We start from the raw sequence: 20,451 nt of genomic DNA on the forward strand, positions 1-20,451 counted from the left end.
AATATTTATGATAATGAGAAAAAAATGAAAACCCTGTCAGATAAATGGACAAAGATACAAACAGGCAAATCAGATTAGAGAAACACAAACGACTAACAAACATATGAAAAGATGCTCAAACTCACTGGTATTTAGGGAAATACAAATGCAAACAACCACGAGATATCACTTTCCAACTGCCAGAGTGGGAAAATCAGGAAAATGGATAACGCCAAGTATGGATGGGAATTGTGGTTACAGAGACTCATATGCACAGCTGCTGAGAACACAGACTGGAAGAATCACTCTGGAAAGCAATCAGGCAGTACTTAGTACAGATAGGTGTATGTATGTCTTATGGCCTAGCATTCTCATGTATATACACCTTACCCATGAGGTGGCAAGGACCAGGGAAAATTATAGCAGCACTGTTTGTTGTAGTGCAGAGCTAGATACAGTCCAGGGAAGTCTACTAGTTAGAGAAGTATAACATAATGGATGCATAGAAGCAAATCAGGCAGCACTCAGTCGTCTGAGATGGATCTGTGGTGTAAACAGATCTTAAAAACCCAGTGCTAGGTGAAAAAAAGAGAAACACCAGGAGATCCATAGCACAACATCATCATTTGTGTGCATTTACAGTACGTACACACAAAAATTCTTGCTAATATGATGATGTACAAATAGAGAGATATATATTAAGCAAATTAGACTGGGGTCCTATGATGAAGATGAGGGGGATGAAAATTAAGATTGTAAATAAAAAGAAATCAATCAATAAAGAATGTGAGATTTCACAGATCAATGATTGTGATAGGCCATGAACATAGGCATATGTTAGCTTTTTGCAAAACAGTGTGTGTATATGCACATAAATGTGTGTGTGTATCCTAAAATCTTTCATGTTCATTTACTAAGTGACTCCATATCCAGAAATATATTCTAAGGAAATAACCCAAAATAAAGAAAAAAGTATCCAAAGATATTTATTGCAGCATGTTTTTCAATACTAAACAGTGTAAACAATGCAAATATTTAACAATAAATACAGTGATTAAATAATCCATGGCATATCCAGTTGATATAATACTTTGCAACCATTAAATTGATGTTTACATGGAGTTTATATTGACATTGGTGATGCTAATAGCATATTAATAAGTAAAATGTATGATATAAAATTGTATTTGTGTGAATACAATTAAAATTGAGACATGCTTTGAAAGGTTAATAGAGGAAAGTACACATATGTGAATAGTGGTTTTATATGAGTGGTAGAACTATAGACAATTTTTTTCTTTCTTCCTACATTTTCAAATGTAATTTAATGAATAGCTATTACTTTCAAAAATGTAAGACAAATTATACCAAGAAAATAAAGCATTACTTCTAGTTTAAATGCAAATATCCTAAGAAATACAACCAATTACGAGCTGTCAGTACTTTTCCTAAGTGCAAGGAAACAAGACAAATTATGAAGCCACCTGAGTCCCTGGAACTGGGAACAGCCAGTGAATGCTGGTTTCTTTAAATAACAGGGTGTTCAACTAGATGCTTTGACTAAGTCACTAGAGATAGAAAAGAGGTGGAATGCTATACTGAGAGCTAGAAACATCCACAGTATAATAATAGGAAACTGGTTTAGACAACTCTTAAACCAACATTGAGGAAATACAATGTCTATTTGGGCTGCTATGATATAATACCATAAACTGTGTTGCTTATAAACAATATACATTTATTTCTCCCAGTTCTGGAGGGTGGGAAGTCCAAGATCAAGGTGCCAGCAGATCTATGTCTGGTGAGGGACTGCTTTCTGGCTTATAGATGGTGCCTTCTCGCTGTGTCCTCACATGGTGTTAGAAGTGAGCAAGTTTCCTTGGACCTATTTTACAAGGGAACTAATCCATTTGTGAGGGCTTTTCCCCCATGTTTTAGTCAACTCCTGAAAGGTCCCACCTTCTAATATCATCACCTAGGGGGTTAGGATTTCAACATATGAATTTTAGGAAGACACAAAGATTCAGACCACAGCCGCCTACAGGGAGAGAGAAGTTTTGAGGACGGTGGTGCACTGTGAGTCCTCCCAGGTCTCCTGAGTATAAGATGGGGCAGTTCTGTCTCACCTCAGGCCTAGCACAAAGGGCTTCAGGGAACCACTGGAGATTCCTTCACTGGGATTTGCTCCCAGGATATCCAGAGGACAAGAGGCTGGCCAACTGTAGGATTAGCCTGTGCTCCCATGATGGATATAGGCTACATGCAAGAGAAAGCTTGGGTGGGATCTCCTGATATTTCACCCAGCAGAGCTGCTAGGTAGAGGAATTGATTCTTACCTTACCTGGTAACAGGAGGGAGCATATGGTTGCTGAAAAGAATACATTCATCCAGGTCAAGGGGTCCAGTTGCAATATCAGGGGTTGGTGCTTGGTGGGTCTCCTAAGAGCATCCATGAGACAAAGATCCAGCTCTAAAATTCTGCTAGGCACAGGAAAAACACAATGTTTTTATTGAAAGTGCCAATGAAGTCATACATTTCCTGACTGCTTTACCAGCCTTCCTCCACCATCCTCTCTACATCCCCCCTCCCCCAACCCCTACACACGCACATGCTCTAGAGGAGTGGGGTCTAGAGTTATCAACATAGGTCAAAAAGTGAAGACAGGCAAAACTGCTCCCACTGAGAGAAAGGCAAGTCCCAGGACTTTTAATAAAGTTGTAAATGGACTCTTTGAAGGGTATAGACTTTCCAAGCACCACTTGAGATTTTGTTTCTGCAACTTGGAGCACCATAGAACTTTCTGTTACCTAAGAGAGAAGAGAAAAAGTTAATGAACTGGCCTGACTTGACCCAGTGATAGGGCAGAAACTACCTTCATGAATAAATGTAGGATTAAAAAAAACACGATATTTTGATTGTATTACTTCATGCCAGTTGCATGTGTATTTCACTGATGTGGTGATTTGGCAGATGGACGTCCTGAGTATGAGCACCAGGAGAAGCTAGTTGGAGGCTACTTGGAAAGCTAGGCAAGATCTCATTGCAGTGGTTCTCAAAGTGTGGTCCTGAATCCTGTGGGGTCCCTGAGACTCTTTTACAGGATGCACAAGCTCAAAACCATTTTCACAATTCTACCATTTTGGCTTTTCTATTCTAATTCTTATACAAATGTTTACAGGAGTTTGACAAAGTTTACAAGATGTGTTATATGAGAACAGTTTGAGTGCAAAGGCAGACATAAGAATCCAGTTGTCTTCTATTAAAATAGTCATTAAAAATATTTGCAAAAAAAAAAAATTTGTAAAACAATGCCACTCTTCTCACTTTTCTCTTTGGAAAATATAGTTATTTTTATAAAAAGTATCACTATGTAACAGGTAATAGGTTTGTGATTTGGTATTTTAAAATGTGTTAATATTTTAAAACTTAGTATTATTTCTATCGTGGCAAATGTTGATAAATATAATTTACATAGACAAAAGCTCTTTGGCCCCCCAATAATTTAAAGGCCCTAAGACCAAGAAGGTTGAGAACTGCTGTGCTAATGAAATAGGTAGAGGCTCCAAAGGGGAGACAGAGTCTATGAGGAACTGAAGCCTCTACAGACTGAGGAATGCAATATTTATACAATTTCCTCTCACTTTTAAAAATCTGAGTAAACACACAAATAAAAACATAACTTTTATAATAAAGAGTCACGCGTGTAAGATCTTCCTCCAATATACAACAGAGATAAACCTTGCAATAGAGTTTTCAGTTGAAAGGGCGGAGAAGTTAACTGTAAGCATTGGGAAGTCCTTAAAAGCAGAACATAGATGAGAGTGCAATAGCTCTCGGTGAAGGATAGGAGGATAATGCCTGGAGAACCCTCTGGCCATGGGAACACAGCTGTGGGTACTATTTTTAGACTTTCAGTGCAGCTCAGATGCAGTCATTGAATTAAATATTAGGAGGAAGTATTTGTACTTCCTTTAATAGAAGAGGGTCATAGTCCATTTGGGTTAAAATACCATGTACTGAGTGACTTATCCACATCAGAAATGTATACCTCACAGTTCTGGAGGCTGAAAATCTGAGATCACAGTGTCAGCATGATCAAGTTCTGGTGAGGGTCCTCTTAATGGTTACAGATTGCTATATTCTCATTATATCCTCACATGGATAATAGAGAGAAAAAGCAAGGTCTGAAGTGTCTTTTTATAGAGGTACTAATCCAATTCATGAGGGGGTCCACCCTCATGACCTAACACCTCCCAAGGGCCCCATCTCCTAATATCATCACTTTGGGGGTTAGGATTTGTACATATGGATTTGGGGAGAATATACATATTGAATCCATAGCAAGTAGTTCATATATTCATTCTAAGAAACACCCATTTTCATTGTCCTCAGAGCACCTCTATTTGAGTACAATTTTAGTTGCCCTTTGACTTTTATCAAGAAGTGTTTGAACTACTTCGTGTTTGAAATTCTGCTAAGGGGGTTAAAAAATGAGTAAGAGAAGACTCATTCTCTCCAAAGATTTATCACCTAAGTGGAGACAAATAAAACACATTCAAAAATTAGGAAACCTGCAATCTCAGTGATAAAAGAAAATTCACTTAGTATTTTAACTTAATTCAGCTAATGTCTGCTGATTGTCTTTTATGTACAAAGTATTGTGGGTGGACAGGTTTATAGACATTTAATTAACTTCATCCTAACATTGTGAGTTAGAGTTCATAGTCTCCTGTTAAAAGGCTGAGGGATAGAGGCTCAGGGCAGTGACTAGTCTAAGATCACACAGCCAGAAGCAAAGAGCTGGATGTGTAGCCATGTGTTTTTCAAGTCCAATGTCCTTTCCCATATACCATCTTTCTCTGAGACAATTTACTGAGTGGGTTTCATTTATTTGGGTCTAATTTGATGTGAGTTCATGGTTCATGAGGAACAACTAATCTCATTTAGAAATGGATACCAGATATTTTTTCATGAGAATGGTCATAGGTAACTTGTTTTACTGCAGCATCTCATGGTAATGCTCTCCTAGCTAAGTTAAATAGGGATCTTTATATGTGTAAATAGGTCTGTCATTCAGATTTGTGCCTGACCTGTCTCATGTCATTTACCCTGACATTAGGCCTGGCCATTCACTAAACAGTCATTATTTTGTACAACTATTGCAGGTTGTTGCTGGAAAAATTTTAATTAAAATTAATTAGAATTGCAAATATGCTTTTTATCCAGAATATTTAACTTCTTATAAGAAATTAAAAGCATGCTATGCATTGACATTTTTTCTTGTTCAGCTTATTTTTGAAAGACATTTTTCCCAACACATGATCAACAGCATAATATTTATTGATGAATAAATGAAAAGTCCTTTGAGAATTACCTTGGACCCCTGGTTACCAACACAGATGTGTTGACTATTTTCCAACAGATGCACCTCTGTTTCTAAAGTTGAGGATGAAAAACAAAGGAATCTGAAAATTGAGGCTTCTTTCCATTTTGATATTTGAACATGTACTTGAGACTTTCATTCCAGGAGGTTGGACATCAATTATAGGAGATTAGTGTGTGTTACACAATTGGTCCAGGGTTTGAATGGATTTGCCTTTTTGAATACCCTGATACCTACCTCTCTAAGGTAGATCATTTTGAAAAATTAAGAGCTCATCTTCATTAAGTGGCCACTACTAGAACTTTGATATAAATACTCCCATGCATTCACTGAAAACGTTAAATGAGTTTTGTTCTATAAGAAAAAGGTGGAGGGAGACATTTGATTATTCCAAGAAAATCTTATAAGGTTCAGGGAGATGTAATGTTTTGATCAGAACCCCTGAGTTAAAGTGCTGGTTCTACTAAATTCAAGATATGTGACACTGAGTTGGGTGTTTTTCCCCTTCCAAGCCTCAGTGCCCCTATTTGTATGCTGGAAACAGTAAGACCTGATAGACACAAGGTTGGTCATGAGGACAATTGACTATGTAAGCTACACATTTCTGAGCAAATGTCAATAATTATTCTTCTGATGATGTAGACTTAGTTGTCTCCTTACATTATTTCATCATTATAAGCAAATATGATATTCAGGACACTCTTGTAAGTAATAAAAGGTTTTTCAAAGGAAACAAAATCATTGTGGTGCTATAAGGTTGGAGACTTAAATATTTGTTACTTAAAATTACTCTGATGGATATTCTTCCTCTAAGCAGCCCTTATTAAATTCCAAATGTAATCCTACTGGAAAAGTAGAACTACAACATCAGCAATACTCCTTGAGAGTTCTTGTCAATTTGACAGATTTGACAGGCAGATAAATTTAATTTATTAAAAGATTCCGTCTAGCATTTTTAAAAGACAAGGGGTTTGTACACTGTAAACGGACTGTTTTCACAGCCTTATTAAAATAAATGCATAAAGTCAGCTCTTTGTCTTTGTATTTCATTAACATTAAGGAATTGTAGTCCAGTAGCTGACGGTTATATACCTAGATATTTTGGCAAACTTATCAATTTTTGTATATAATCTGGAATTTCTCCTTCTGAAAGTAAATGGGAATTGCACACAAGAAGGAACATTTCGTTTGTATGATGTGCCGAATTTCATAGAGACATTTACTGTAGTTATTAGAGGCATTTAGAGAGCCGATGCTATGTGCCAAAAGCCATTGGAAACACATGAGCAAATTCAAGATTTCTTTGGACAAGAAGCTCAGATTTGTTTCTCTTCAAAGAAATGCAATTATTTCTATTGAAAGAATACTGTCAAAGTTAAAAGGTTTTCTGTTTTGCTTTTTCCTTCAGAAGGCCATTTTAAATTAAACACGATATGCTTTAAAATTGAAATATTTATATAGATTGTGAGCCAATACCAGTTTTTAGAGTTGTTAATTCTCTTTTAGCAATTGTTCCACCTCAATTATTATTTCTACTTTGGAAAAGGGTCTTGGTCCTGAAACATTCTGCACACTGCATCTGATAGTTGTCCTCATAGCTCCAACATCCTGCTTGTTCTTTCTCTTTGTAGCTCCCCTAGCTCCTCAGCACTGGCCTGTGGCCCTGTCTTCCTGTCTATCAGCTCAGCCTCTCTCCTTGGGTGAGGCTCTCCTCTCAGTTCATCTCTGCTTTGGGTCCGGCCCCCTTCCAAGAAGCTCTTGTATGTTCACAGTTACCCATTAAACAACCTGTCCCAACCCTGTGAACTGAATCTTAGGCAACCAATCCATCTATCAATCAAAGACCCTGTCTACAAATATACACTGGGAGGTGAATTAATTGGTAAATCCAGTGCTAATAATCTGATCTTGGTAGTTCAACATCAAGAGGACTTCACTTAAACACATTTAAGCTGTACTTCTACAGACTTCATAAGACCAAACTCACCCTAAAAATAGTCTTTAATATACAATGACAGAAGATAGTCTATTATATTTAAATAACAGGAAGGTATATTTATCCACATTTCCACCTAATAATAAAAAGTTAACAAAACTGTGTAATTATCTCAGAAGAATCATCCAAATACTCTATGCCAGTCAATGACTGATTTTTGAAGCTGATGTATACCTTCAAATGTTTCTTCCTTTGACCTCCTATGGTAACTTTTTAAAAATTATACCTGGGTAATTACCTATATTCCAGGCTGTAACGGATTATAGCTAATAGTGGGCCTGTCTCCTTTGTCCTATCTCATTCTTGAAATCTAGACTATGCTTTGTATCCACGTGAAATTTAAAAAAAAAAAAAATGCTTGCCTTTATTAGGGACCCAACAGATGTTTAAGGAGTTTATCTCCCACTAGGACATTAATTTCAAAATATAACTTACTGTTCTTGTTGTAGAATAGTTGTTTTTGAATTAAATTAGATTCAGATAATTAAGTCAGCGTTGATTGAGGACCTACTAAGGACCAGATACTAGTTACTAACCAATCAAAGATCAAAGTGCCAAGACACCTTCCTCACACTTATTTCAGAAGGCAATCAGGTTCTCATTAACTTAAACAGATTATATTTGACATAGTTTAGGGGATGAAAACTGGAATATTAAATGGATGGCATGATCATTAAATGTTTGAAGAAAGTGCTACACCAGAAGTTCAAATGGGAGAGGATGAATTTGGCTAGTTTTAGCTGTTTTTGTAGGGGATGTTGCAGGAAAAGGAGAAGCCTCACAGAACAGCTGGTAAGGGTTCTCACCAGGACTCAGGAGAAGCAGGACTTTTACTAAATGTGCCAAGGAGAGGAGAAGAGCGTTCCATACAAGTGAAACAGCTTGAGCAAAGGCATACAATCACTAGGCTTTTGGGGAAAGGTAGGTGGTCCAGTACAGATGCCTCCCAGTGAGAATGTGCTGTGAAGATCAGGGGGCGAAACTTCAGAGGTTGGGAGCTGGGGTTGGAAGAGGGGAGTATGGGACAGCAGAGCTTGCGTGCTGCCAGGGAGTCTGGGTTTTATCTTATGAGTTATAGAAAGCCCTTAAAGGCTGTAAGGAAGTAACATAGGCAGAATTAATCTGGGTTTAGAGCCTTTGTTTTGTTGGCCTGTAAAGGATGGAGTAACTACCTCTCCTCCCATTTTCTTTCATAGATCCTGTCTTATAAAATTATACACAAATAAAGCAGACACATGCAAGGGGCACTGATTTCTGACATCAGAATAGTGAGGCTGCATAATGAAAAATCTCCACCACTGTCTACTCTGGAAACTGCTCTCAGGGCAAAAGCAATGTTTTACCAGAACCCCTATTTACCTGGATTCGAATCCCAAATTAGTAATACTTTTCACTCTAAAGAAGTTCTCTAGAATTTTGACACTTTTTTCCTCAACAGGATATCGTGGTTTAAAATCCCAAATTAAAGTAGCTTGTCTTAGATACAGGTAAGCTTAACCATGTCCAGAACCAGATTAAATTAAATGTCCAGAGGTGCTAAGAGAATAACTCCCTACAAAAGTAAGGGGTGCTCCTCCTAGGAGTTCCAAGGAACACATCAATATAAAAGCATATATATTTCATAAGACATTAATGTAGTTACATTCTCAGTGCTCAATTGCATTTCAAATTATTCTAGCTGTTCAACCAGCCTGGAAGTCCAACCGTCAATCAAAGGAGGCTGTTTTTCCTCTGCTCCCCCTACTGGACGGTCAGGCAAAGTGATTTTTTTTCCCCCAATACGTGCTGTAGGTGAATGTAGGTGAATTTGCTTACTAAGATTGGGAGAGATTTTACTTTCCAAAAAGTAAACAGTACTTGGGTTTTCAGGAGACTCTTTCTTCACTGACTGAACATCTCTGGCAGTCTACAGCCCATTCACTGCAGTGATCTATTCAAGAAATGTCTGGTCTCATCTTTAATTCTTGCAAATCAAACCTCAGGTGCCTTTGAAATTTGCAACACCCAAAGCTACCTCACCTGGGCAGAAATTAAACGACCAAGAAGAGAAAAATCTGTATTTCCATAGTAATGAAACTCATAAAGTTCATTCAAGAAGAAATGTTTGTACCAGTATACCCAGGATGGAGAAATCTTTTAAACTCTGTATAACTAATCTCCCATCACTTGCAGTGTAATATACCACAATGAAGGTTCACATCATTCCAGCTTATTTGCTAAATGGAAACTAAATTTCTACTGTATGGTTCTTAAGGAGAATCTTGTATAAGTTGATATGCACTGTTAGCCCATTCCTACCATGGTTTACCTCCTAGAGAGATGCTGGGCAGTATTCCTCACACACCTTCCCCAGTTCCTCCACTGAGTGAATAGACTCTCATTTAGCACCTACTGCAAGTGTTAGACTTCCCAGCAGCAAAAAAGAGCAAGTCATAGAGCCTTCCCCAATAGACCTAGGAAGAGACAGACATAAATGGTATTTGTAGTTGAAGAGAGAGTCTAGGGGTGTTAACAAACTACAGCGGGAACTACAAAAGAAACTGACTAAAGCCACCTGAGGGGCTAGCATGGAGCCCGGCCATAAAGCATAGATGAATAAGAGTTTGCTGTTCAGCAATTTATTTGTTTATTTTTATTTATTTATTTTTTTGAGACAGAGTCTCGCTCTGTCGCCCAGGCTGGAGTGCAGTGGCCAGATCTCAGCTCACTGCAAGCTCCTCCCCCCGGGTTTACGCCATTCTCCTGCCTCAGCCTCCCGAGTAGCTGGGACTACAGGCGCCTGCCACCTCACCCGGCTAGTTTTTTGTATTTTTTAGTAGAGACGGGGTTTCACAGTGTTAGCCAGGTTGGTCTCGATCTCCTGACCTCGTGATCCGTCCGTCTCGGCCTCCCAAAGTGCTGGGATTACAGGCTTGAGCCACCGCGCCCGGCCTGTTCAGGAATTTAGAATGGTAATCAGGTTAAGGGGACAACATAGAAAGCCAAGAAAGTATGAATGAAAACTACATGTTCTACAAAAAGTCCTGTGTGGCCCGAGTGTAAGCTGAGAGTTGAAGGAAATGCAAGTTGGTGAAGATAGGGGCCAGACCACGGAAGACGCTGACTGCCCCACTAAGGAGCTCAGCCTTTACTTGGCAGTGATGACTCTGGTTAGAAACAGCGCTATAGACCCAGGTGTTTGGATAGAAGAGCTAGAGGGGTAGAGACAGGTGAGGAAGCTATAGAAATAGCCAGGTGTAAAGTGAAAATCCAGATTGGAATAAATAGCAGGTAGGATAAAAAGCAGTAGCACACAGCATTCCTGACTATATCTAGGAAAGTATTCATCATATCCCCAGGTAAAGGATGGTGTCTCCTACAAAATAGAATCAAGAGAGTAAAAGAAACACCTACCCATCCGCACCCACACATACACACAACCAACTCTCTCTCAATGATCATGGGGGCTGTGAACTCTTCTGAGGCTTCTCCTGCACAATGTGCTCATTCCTGGGCCTGAATCTGACTCTGGCCTTAAAAGACACATGGAAAATCTCACAGGACCTCAATGCTGTGGGTAGGGGGTGTGTCCTTTGCCAGCTCCAAAAAGTCAGGGGACTCTGTTGCTTCTTAGAGTTGATAAAGTTATCCTTGAAAAGGGTTCCCAGATAATATACCGGACATGCAGTTACATTTGAATTTCAGATAAACAGATAAGCTTTAGTACAAACAACCTAAATATTGCAGGGAACATATTTATTCTAACACAATAATCCTAAAATCAATAATAATTTATCTGAAATTCAAGTGTAACTGAGAATCCTGTATTTTTATTTGCTAAATCTGGCAGTCCTACGTCTGAGCCTTGCTTCCCTTTAGCTCAGACACCCTGGGCAGACACTTGCACTGAGAAGCGAAAGGTGGGAAGAAATAAAGCGAGTGCTATTGGGAGTTGAGACATGTTTTTCAAAGTCATCACGGGTATGATCTCCCTAGATCTGCTCACCCCCTTGCAGAATCTGAAATCTACAGTGGACTTGGAAGTGAGCAAAGAGCTGGTATGTCATAGGACTGTCATGGGGAAAATAACTATTTTAGAATAATAACTTACCTGCTAAAGCAAATGTCAGTGTACTTATAATAAAGAAGCTCTCAAATAGAACATTAATGTCTATATCACACACTGATGGCAAGAATTTCCTTAGGATACATATAAGCAATAGCCTTATATGAGCTTTTTCAATTTTTTGAAACATTAAATGATGCTCGAAGTAACTTTTGAAGCATTCATTTTGTGCTTGAAATTTAGGACATTGATTCTATTCATACCTAGTATTTCATAGGCATCTATCCTTTGGACAACATAAAGTTCAGAACTCATATTCATATTAAGAATTGAATTATAAAAGCCAAGAGGCATAGCAATTATTTTAATATTTTAATATATCAATGAGTAATGTGTATTTAGAAAAACACCCATGACCAAACTCCATCAAATCTAATTTTCCCAGAGTTAAGTGTACATCTAATAAATATATTCCTATAAACCGAAGAAAATTTTTAACAAGAGCTACAATAAGCTTCCTTCTGAAGGAATAATCTTGTGATTTCATGTGAGAAAAATCTCTCCCTGAGGTGAATGAGAGATGAAGTTATGAAAGTTACAGTTGGAACTATGAGTTTGCTTTTCCCTTTCTGACTGAATGACAAGAGAACATTTTCTGCTTTTCCTGGATTCTTTGTTTTCTCTGCTAGAAGCAAATCAAATATTCCAAATACCCTTCAACTGAAATTAGCCTTAAGCCCCATAAAGTGTACTTCCATGAGCCTTTTGAGGTGAAAAGACCCTGCCAATTTTGCTTAGAGAAATTTCTTTAGTCTCACCTTTGCAGGCAAGGCAAGTGATGGGCTTTCTGGTTTTCCTGGTAACTAAGAATTAGTGAGAAGCACTTGTACTAGACAGCTGCCATAGTCTTACATTTATGGAGTACCTACTGTGTGCTTCTTCTATCAGCCATCAAAAAGATGATAAAAGTCCACAGCACAGGAAGCCATTCATCTGAGTGTTCTGCCAAAAAATACAGTAATTACAAGCAGTGTCACCGTCAGTGACAAGATCGGGGAAGACTATTTTTCCTTTTTTTCCCTCAACTTATTCAAATACTTAAACCTCTTCTATTTCGAGTTCAAATGAGGTAAACATACAACCTCAAAGGCAAACTTTGAGTTTTGAAATAATGGGATTTTATAAATTACTAAATGTTTGAAAGATAGGATCTTAGCTTCTCTTTAGTGTCTTCAGTTAGAAGGGAGAACAGGTGTCCCCTGTTGAAAAGCTTATTAGCTCATTATATCATCTCATAGCCTCCCCACTTTATCTTTCTTCTTAGTTTTCAGTTACTTCCTAATATTTACAGCTTTCCTTTGAATTTTTTTCTTTTTAGTTAGAGAAATCAGGAACATATTTTTCCAAAAATGAGAATAAAACTAATTGCATAACTCCCACATTTTCTTTTTGTTTATTGTTAGCTTTACGAGTAGCTGCTTGCTGTCCAGTTATACATTAGCTATATGACCGCCAGGGCTTTTCTTCCTTTTTTGTATATCTCAAGTCACTCTCTATTTTGTTTTTAAGTAGCCTGTATGCGTGTGTGTGTGTGTGTGTATGTATCTGAATGAAATAATTGCTAGCTATAGGCAAAAATGTATGTGCACACAGATATATATACATGCGTATATATGTATATGAATGTGTACTTACATATACGTAAATGTACACGTGTTTATGTATATGTAAATATGTATATATATGCATATTATACCAATAGCTAGTAATTTCAAAAAAAAAATTGACTTGAGTGTTAGATAACTATTCTCTAAATTCAGTTTTTGATGTTTCAAGAAACACAAAGGTCTGTCTTTTCACCTACAGATGCTTTGTGGACGTGGCAAATCACCTCTGAAAGGCAAAAACTAACTGGATTCTCTTCATGTGTTCAAAAAAGAGAAGAAAGTTTTAAAGATATGCCTATGAATTAAAGAAAATTAGGTTGCTGTATTATGATTGTGCAATTGGTATTAATTTCATTGGAACTCGACCCTGTTCCATTTATTAGATGACTAAGACATTTAACACTTAGGGATGTTGAAAGCGCACCACAAAACATAAGTAGTCAATGAAGTATGTTTGAAGACTTTTAGTATATACTACTTATTCAGGTGAATCATTATTTTGTAAATACTAATAGCATATTTTTCCAAGAAAAATAAAAAAGCCATGTTCTAACAAAAGTATTCACCACGGAAAAATTAAACATAGGGGAAGGTAAACATTAAAGTTAAAAAAAAACAAAAAAAAACAAGTAAATCATACAGCTGCTTCTATGCTTGATGTTCTAATCTGGCACAAGTGTTTCCCAACTATAATATATATTATTATTTTTTAAAAATACTGTCATTACAATAGCTTACCTTTTTTAATATTGAGGAACACTTTATATCAATTTAACTCATACTTAAAAATGCAACATATGTAAATTCTATATATATATTTTTTGTTTGGAATGTACTTTGAGAATAACAGCATTTCAGGACTGGTTTTGTTTAAAGTATACCCAGCCCTCCTCCTTATTTTATTTGATTTTTGGTTTAAATAAAAGTGGACCAAAGCACTCTTTGAAGTAAAAGTACCTGTCTTTTCTTTTTCTTTTGTTAAATCATAGTTTGTTTTCACTACCTGAAAGTTGAGAAAGAATGCAGTGTAAATATAGCTGTTCTCTACACTGGAGCAGGCAGAACAGAACCAATCCCCAACTTAGCCACACCCAACATCATGGAAATTACTGTGAAGCTGTGGTCTCTTGAGGACAACTAAAACCAAAACTAAACCCCTAACATTATTAAAATGTTAGGAAACTTTTCAGGTAATTTCTGTAATTCTGGTAAAATACAGAAAGATTACATTCACTCATAATAGAAATCAAGTGTGCCCATGCCATCTGCAAAGGGAACTTGCACCATCTTGGTTTCACTCACATTGTTAACAATGCCCTAAAAATATACACCTTTTCCAGGATAAAACCATTAGGTAATATCGTGATCATATCCTCTGCATCATGAACTATCACTCAAATTATTCTGTCATGGGTTACCTTACTAACATTGACAAAGAGACAATAAATGATAATTTCAACAGGAATATGAGAAACCTTGCAAAACTTTCAAGTTTCTTTCATAACTATTGTTTTGTTATTGCATATTTGTAGAGGTATTATCATCAACCCAATCCTTTATAGGCCAATATAGTAACGAATGCTAATTGAACTGCCCAACTCATTTTTATTGTCAGTCTAGCCTTAGCAAGTATAAAACTGACAAGACATTTCCTCTATGAGAGTGACCCTCTTAGTGAGGGAGAAATCTGTGTACCATCAGAGGAAATAAATCTTAGTATTCGGTGTGATAGAGACTAATTCCTTTCTTTTGATGAAGTCCCACCCTTTGAGTGACTTTGAGGTGGAAGACAAAATGTCAAGAAGGAGTCCTGCAGGAACAAGTGCTTAAGATGGTGTTTAATACAGCAGGGAGCCAAGATACAGTAGTAGGACACAGTAAAGAATGTGGAGTGTGTAGATACAATAAAGAATTCATTTTATGATCTGCCACCTGTTATTTGAAAGAGGAAAAAGGGAAATAAATGACTTTCAGTTCTTCATACATGCAAATGTAAGTTAGTTATTACAAAAGTTTTGCTGTTGTTTGTGCTGAAAGAAAAGCATATGCGTTTAAACATTTTTTAAAAAATAAATCACTCAATAGGCTTAAGAAAAATACTTTAGTTCATATTTCATTGATCTGACCTTTTGATTTAAGATCAGGGGATGAATCCAGGATGAAAACCAAAGAAAAAAAAAGAAAAAGAAAGAAAAAATAGAAGTGAATCATGTACCATGAAAAAGGCATTTCCAGTCTCAGCTAACCTCAACTAGTTTTTATTGCATTATTTTTGAAATGCCAAGAAACTGACTTTGGCCATAATACTTGCTGTCCAATCAAATCACAGCTGTTAATATGCAATTGCTTGCAACAATTAGTTAAACAGCATTATTTGACAAATTCCCTTGAAAGAGACATAGATGCTATAAGTGTCTAACACACTGAATCAAGTAACTATCAGTTAGGCTGGGGCCACAGCGGGAGGAGAGAAGTTTACAAATCCTTGTCCACAGAAGGGGTTTCACACCCAGCCCTAAGTTTTTGAAAAACACACATTTGCCTGATCCTACAAGTTCTTCCCTGTTTTCAGGAAGAACTGAACTGTGGAACTGGCTAAAGAGGAGGGGAAAAAAGCCACCAACTCTAGATTCATTTTTAAGGAGATCAGGAGGAGAGGAAGAAAAATAGAAATGCAAATGTGAAATGGTAATGATATACAACATGGAGAAAATAAACATCATGGAACCTGCTAGCAATTTCCACCAATTTCCACCAAAGCAGTGAACCCCTTAACTGACAGAAATTCAGTACAATATACACATTCATTAACAACTCCACCATTACTAGGGCTGCTGTTGAAAGCCAAAAAATTAACAATATTCAAAAACAGAATTCTTATAATATTTGAGAAAAATAGAGTGAAAAGGCAATGTTAGCTAAGCTCTTAGCTACATCCACTCTTAATGGCCCCCAATATTTAAACTATCATGGATTAAAGCCATGAAAATAAAAATTTCAATTTGAAATTTTATTAGCATGTTGCTAAAATGGTCAATAAAAACATCAACACGATAGGCTTTGTTGACATAGTTGGAAAACTGCTCTCTCATTTTTAAAACTTTATTTCCACTGCCCCACCTTTGAAGATTTCTATGTTAGGAAAAGCCAAACTAAATATACTGGCTATGGTGTTGTAATAATGCTGGTTTCTGGAATGGTGCCATGTCCTCCCCCTCCCTCTCCTCCAACTCCTTTAAAAATATGACTATTTTTGAAACGCAGCCCGAGGAGGGAGCAATCAAGGGTTCAGAACAATAAGCGCCCTTCACACATTCAAGTTCCCAGACACCAGGTGAACGAGGGAGCTCCTTGTCGGGGGCGGGGCCGGCTGTCCTCACCGAAATCGCTGCGCCATCTTCCTCCCGGGACCAGGTCGGCTTCCCTTCGCCAGCGAGGGAGACTCGGAGGCAAAGGCGGGTGGGGGTGGCGTTCGCTTCCCTCGGTGGAAAGAACGGGAGGCAAACACTGTCTGGCTTAGCCCGCAGCCTGGAACACAATGTCAGGAGACCTGGGGCTGGAGAGCTGGAAAAGTCCCGGGCAGCCTCAGGATAACCCGGAATCCCGAAGTGCTGTCTTGGGGAATTATTCCCAAGTGCACAAGGGACAGGCTCGATTTCTTGGAAATCCTGCGATCTGGGGACGCATCCACAGAGGAGCTGAACTGTGCCCTGAAAAGACCAATTCTCGCCTCCGACCGGTCTCTGTGCGCGCGCTTGGGGCGGTGATGGTCCCTTTTGAGAAGAGGGTCGTTTTCGGGTCGGGCCACAGTCACTGGCCATGGACTCGTGGGGGGGGCCATATCCTTTCTCCCCTCAGCCCCTTCTCCGTTCCCGGTTTACATCTCAAGGGGAAAGCGCACGCGGGGTCTCCCAGCACCGTCACTACCACCGTGGCTGTCCCACAGGCGCGCTCAGCGGCGCCCTTTCGGCCCTGGGGCAGTTCCTGAGACTGCCTGCCGCTGGCTGGAGGGTGCGGGGGTGCAGCCCGGGCCCGGGACACCCGCAGCGGACGCGCTTGGGGGGCAGGGGTTGAGAACCGCCAACTGCGAAGTCCGGGTGCGGGGAAGGGAAGGGAGCGAAGTGTGGGGAGGCAGAGGGGCCGGCAGCCCCTAAGCGGCTACTCCTTGTCGTCCACGAGGTCGGCGAGCTCCTGGAGCACTCGCAGGCGGCCGCTGGCGTCGATGCGGCGCTTCTCGCGGATGAGGTCTTCCAGGCTGTGAAACCTGGCGGTGTGGACCTTGTTCTCTCCCAGGTGCACCTTGAGATAGTACTGCTGCTGCGGGGACTGCGTGCCGGCCGGCACCTCCCCTCCCGCCTTGAACTCCCGCTTGCCAAAGCGGCACCAGGCGGCGAAGCTCTCCGAGTTCGTCCAGCAGATCTCCTCGCTCTTGAGGCCCAGGTGGCCGCAGGCGTTCTGCACCACCAGCTCGGCCACCAGCGGGCGGTAGCGGTACCAGCTATTCACCACCCGGCCCACGTTGGCCGCGCCCGCCTCGTATAGGCTGTCCTGGCGGATCTCGCCTTGGTGCAGGTGGATGATCTGCCCGCCGCCCACGTAGACGGCCCAGTGCGGGGCGGGCGCGGGCGGCTCCGGGGCGGGCTGCAGCCACAGCAGCTCCAGCAGGTCTCCGGGTTCGCAGAGCGCTGGCAGCGCGGTGACCGCGTAGACGCTCAGGTCGGCGCCCTGAGGCCCGCCGCTCACTTTGGAAAAGATGCATTCCTGGCCCCGAAAGGCGGAAAACTGAGTCTCGTTGAGGACCAGCTGGTGCAGCAGGTGGTGGTGGTGGCGGCTGGGGCTCTCCGGGCAGGGGGTGCAACCCGGGGGGGCCTTCACGCCAAACTTGTCGGGCTGCCCGCGTTCGTCCAGGTCTTCCTCATCATCCGAAAAGAAGTAGGCGACCCCGACCCGCAGTTCGTCCTTCTCAATCCCCGACGGGTCCCCTGTGGGCAACTCGCTGTAGTTGAGGTGGGTGATGCGGTCCAGTTGGTTGCCCATCAATGAGGTGGCGAGGTGAGGGCCAGGAGCGGGGATCTGCGGAGGCACAGAGAGACAGAGACACTGTCAGAGTCCTGGCTGCCCCTTTCTGTGTCCCTCCCCAAGACGTGCAGTGCCCCTGGGACCTGCTGGCTCGCCTACGTGCCCTCACCGGAGTCACCCTTTCCGGCCCAGTCCTCCGTGACTCCCCCAGGCTAGGAGGGGCAGAGAAGCCTCCACCGGTCCGGCGAGAGCAGATGCCACGACATAGCCTCCGACCCCTTCCGGGAACCCGGTCCAACTCCCAGAAGAAAACACCCAGGCTGGCTGGAGAGCTTGCGGGGTCCCAGTGGGGAGGACGGCGCTGACTGTGGCAGCGTGGGAGACGGACGCCCAGGAAGGACGGAGGGGTGGGCTGAAAGGGAGAAGGGAGCCTAAGGCCAGTAAGCTGGGAGCAAGCTAAGCTCCCATTTCTGTCCCCACCCTCTCCAGCCCACCTCCCAGTTTTGCACTAGGTTGCCTTCCTCCCCTTGCAGTGGCTCGCACAATGACAATCGGACACATTCTCAGGCATTCAGTTGACACCAGCAACATTTTGGACACTTGGGAGTCCAGACACTGGCAAGCTGGTATACTGGTGTATAATGTCACATACACTCACAATGACAAACCTTCGCGACGACACACTGGCACACTTAGACCCCACACATTCGTTCACAATTTCAGCTCCACACTTGCACGCTCGCCGTTGCACGTACGCCCAAGCACCCGGGCACACCTGCCCTCACCGGCAGGTGCACTCTGCCCCTTACTTCTCTTGCCTTGTCCCCATCAGGGCCAATCGGACTGCGCCAGGGCGAGGCTGCTCTGTCTAAAATAACCTAACAAAGAGGCAGGGGAAGGATGGAGAAAGCCTGTGCAGTGTATGTGTGTGGGTGTGGGTGGGAGCATGTGTGTGTAGAGAGGTCCACTTTTAGCCCAAAGACCCCTTTCCCTCCTACCCAGCACAGGATCCAAACAATCGGACGAAGAAAAACCGTTTCCAAGGCAAAGAAAGCCGCTTCTCCCTACCCGTGATTTCCCTGCTCCCGAAACCCCAAACTCCTTTAAAGTCTCGTGGTCCCCATGGGTGCTGCGGAAGCGGCGGTGGCGAGTGGGTCCTGGGCTGCGCGTGGGGCTGCGGCTCCGCTCTACCCCTCGCTGAACCGTGCAGTGCGGCGCCCGTGCGCCACCAGGTCTGCGCTGGCCGGCCCGCCTGCTCCCACTGGACAGTCCCGGCTCGGCTCTGCTTTCCCACCGCCGCGCCGACGACTCTAAGTAGCCGGAGCAGCCGGTTCCAGGGCCCGCCCCAGGACGCGCTCATTGGTTGGGGCGGGTGCCCGAGCCCTGTCAATCTCCGCCGGCGGGGGAGGGGAGCAGGGGCGGGCCTCCAGTGAGCTCCGCTCCGCTCCGCCCCGCCCCGTCCCACGCACACCCGACCGCGCGCCGCCTCCGGGAGCGGAGGTGTGCGCACAGGCGGGGTGCGCGGCGCTTTCTGCGAGCCGCTGCTGCAGGATTGCGCCCGCGCCCCCAGGTCATGCGAGCTGATTGTGACTGAGAACACAGTCCGCCCGCGTTCCGTGTTCCAGGAAGACAGACTCGGGCGGCGAAGCTGAGTCTAGGTATGGAGAAGAAACCCCAGGACACCCCAGTGTGGCCCAGGCACTGCGAGCGGTCCGGGGCAGGCAGCGACATTGTTCGAAGCGGGCGCCTGGGCCCTGCTGGGATCCCCCAGCGCCTTGGTTCCTGATGGCCCCTAGGCTGGTCCTTGGATCAAAGACCCTTTCCCAGACGTCTTTGAAATTGCTTCTGCGAAGTTTGGCTCCTCTTCTTTGACTGGAGTGAGGCTGCTGACCCAGAGCTCATGCCCGGTTTAAAAGGAGTTTGGTGTCAAATGCCACTCAAAAGCCTGAGCTTTGGCCAGTCCATTCCCCGGCTGTGCCTATGATATTGGCCTCCAATTTTCTGACTATAAGAGGAATACCTCACAACTCATGTGTATGAGTTCATACATGCAAGCAGAGAGTAGGTCGTAAAAGTGTTTTCCAAACCTCAGAATTGGGATTCCTAAGCAAGTTTTGTTTGGTTTTGTGGGAAAAGGGGGTCCAGCAGTAGTTAATGATTACATTTCTGGATGGAAAGTTAATGAATGAATGTGTTCGGAATATTGGGTGTTGAAAAAATGAACTTCGTATATACAACATTCTAGACCAATCGTTTCAAAACTTCCTAACATTAGGCCTCAAAGAGTTCTTAGACATCTGGTTCTGGTCCCAACGCTACTCATCTTTAAGCGTGGACTCCAGCAGCTTTTCTATGAAGCCT

At 42.0% G+C, this 20,451-nt stretch overlaps 2 protein-coding genes across 3 annotated transcripts; both read right to left on the reverse strand.

Moving 5' to 3' along the window:
* Positions 1–952: 952 nt before the first annotated feature.
* FAM84A (family with sequence similarity 84, member A) lies at positions 953–19,407 on the reverse strand. Of its 2 annotated transcripts, XM_011971444.1 has the most exons (4): positions 19,159–19,390; positions 18,260–18,502; positions 16,452–18,144; positions 953–2,457 (listed from the first exon to the last, which is right to left on the reverse strand). In XM_011971444.1, exon 3 carries the CDS (start codon positions 18,106–18,108, stop codon positions 17,230–17,232), a length of 879 nt encoding a protein of 292 aa, XP_011826834.1. In that variant the 5' UTR covers positions 18,109–18,144; positions 18,260–18,502; positions 19,159–19,390; the 3' UTR covers positions 953–2,457; positions 16,452–17,229. The 2 variants fall into 2 exon arrangements, with proteins under 2 accessions (XP_011826834.1, XP_011826833.1); XM_011971443.1 differs by lacking the exons at positions 953–2,457; positions 18,260–18,502 and having other exon boundaries at positions 14,895–18,144; positions 19,159–19,407.
* LOC105533084 lies at positions 12,830–17,261 on the reverse strand. The gene has a single exon (XM_011971445.1). The coding sequence runs from the start codon at positions 16,890–16,892 to the stop codon at positions 16,224–16,226; it is 669 nt and encodes a 222-aa protein (XP_011826835.1). The 5' UTR covers positions 16,893–17,261; the 3' UTR covers positions 12,830–16,223.
* Positions 19,408–20,451: the final 1,044 nt, after the last annotated feature.

The sequence above is a fragment of the Mandrillus leucophaeus genome, unplaced genomic scaffold (genome assembly GCF_000951045.1).
Source record: "Mandrillus leucophaeus isolate KB7577 unplaced genomic scaffold, Mleu.le_1.0 Scaffold122, whole genome shotgun sequence".
NCBI lineage: Eukaryota > Metazoa > Chordata > Mammalia > Primates > Cercopithecidae > Mandrillus > Mandrillus leucophaeus.

Coding starts and splice junctions, on each gene's coding strand:
- FAM84A (XM_011971444.1), bottom strand. CDS start 18,108: ATGGGCAACCAACTGGACCGCATCACCCACCTCAACTACAGCGAGTTG.
- LOC105533084 (XM_011971445.1), bottom strand. CDS start 16,892: ATGGCCAGTGACTGTGGCCCGACCCGAAAACGACCCTCTTCTCAAAAG.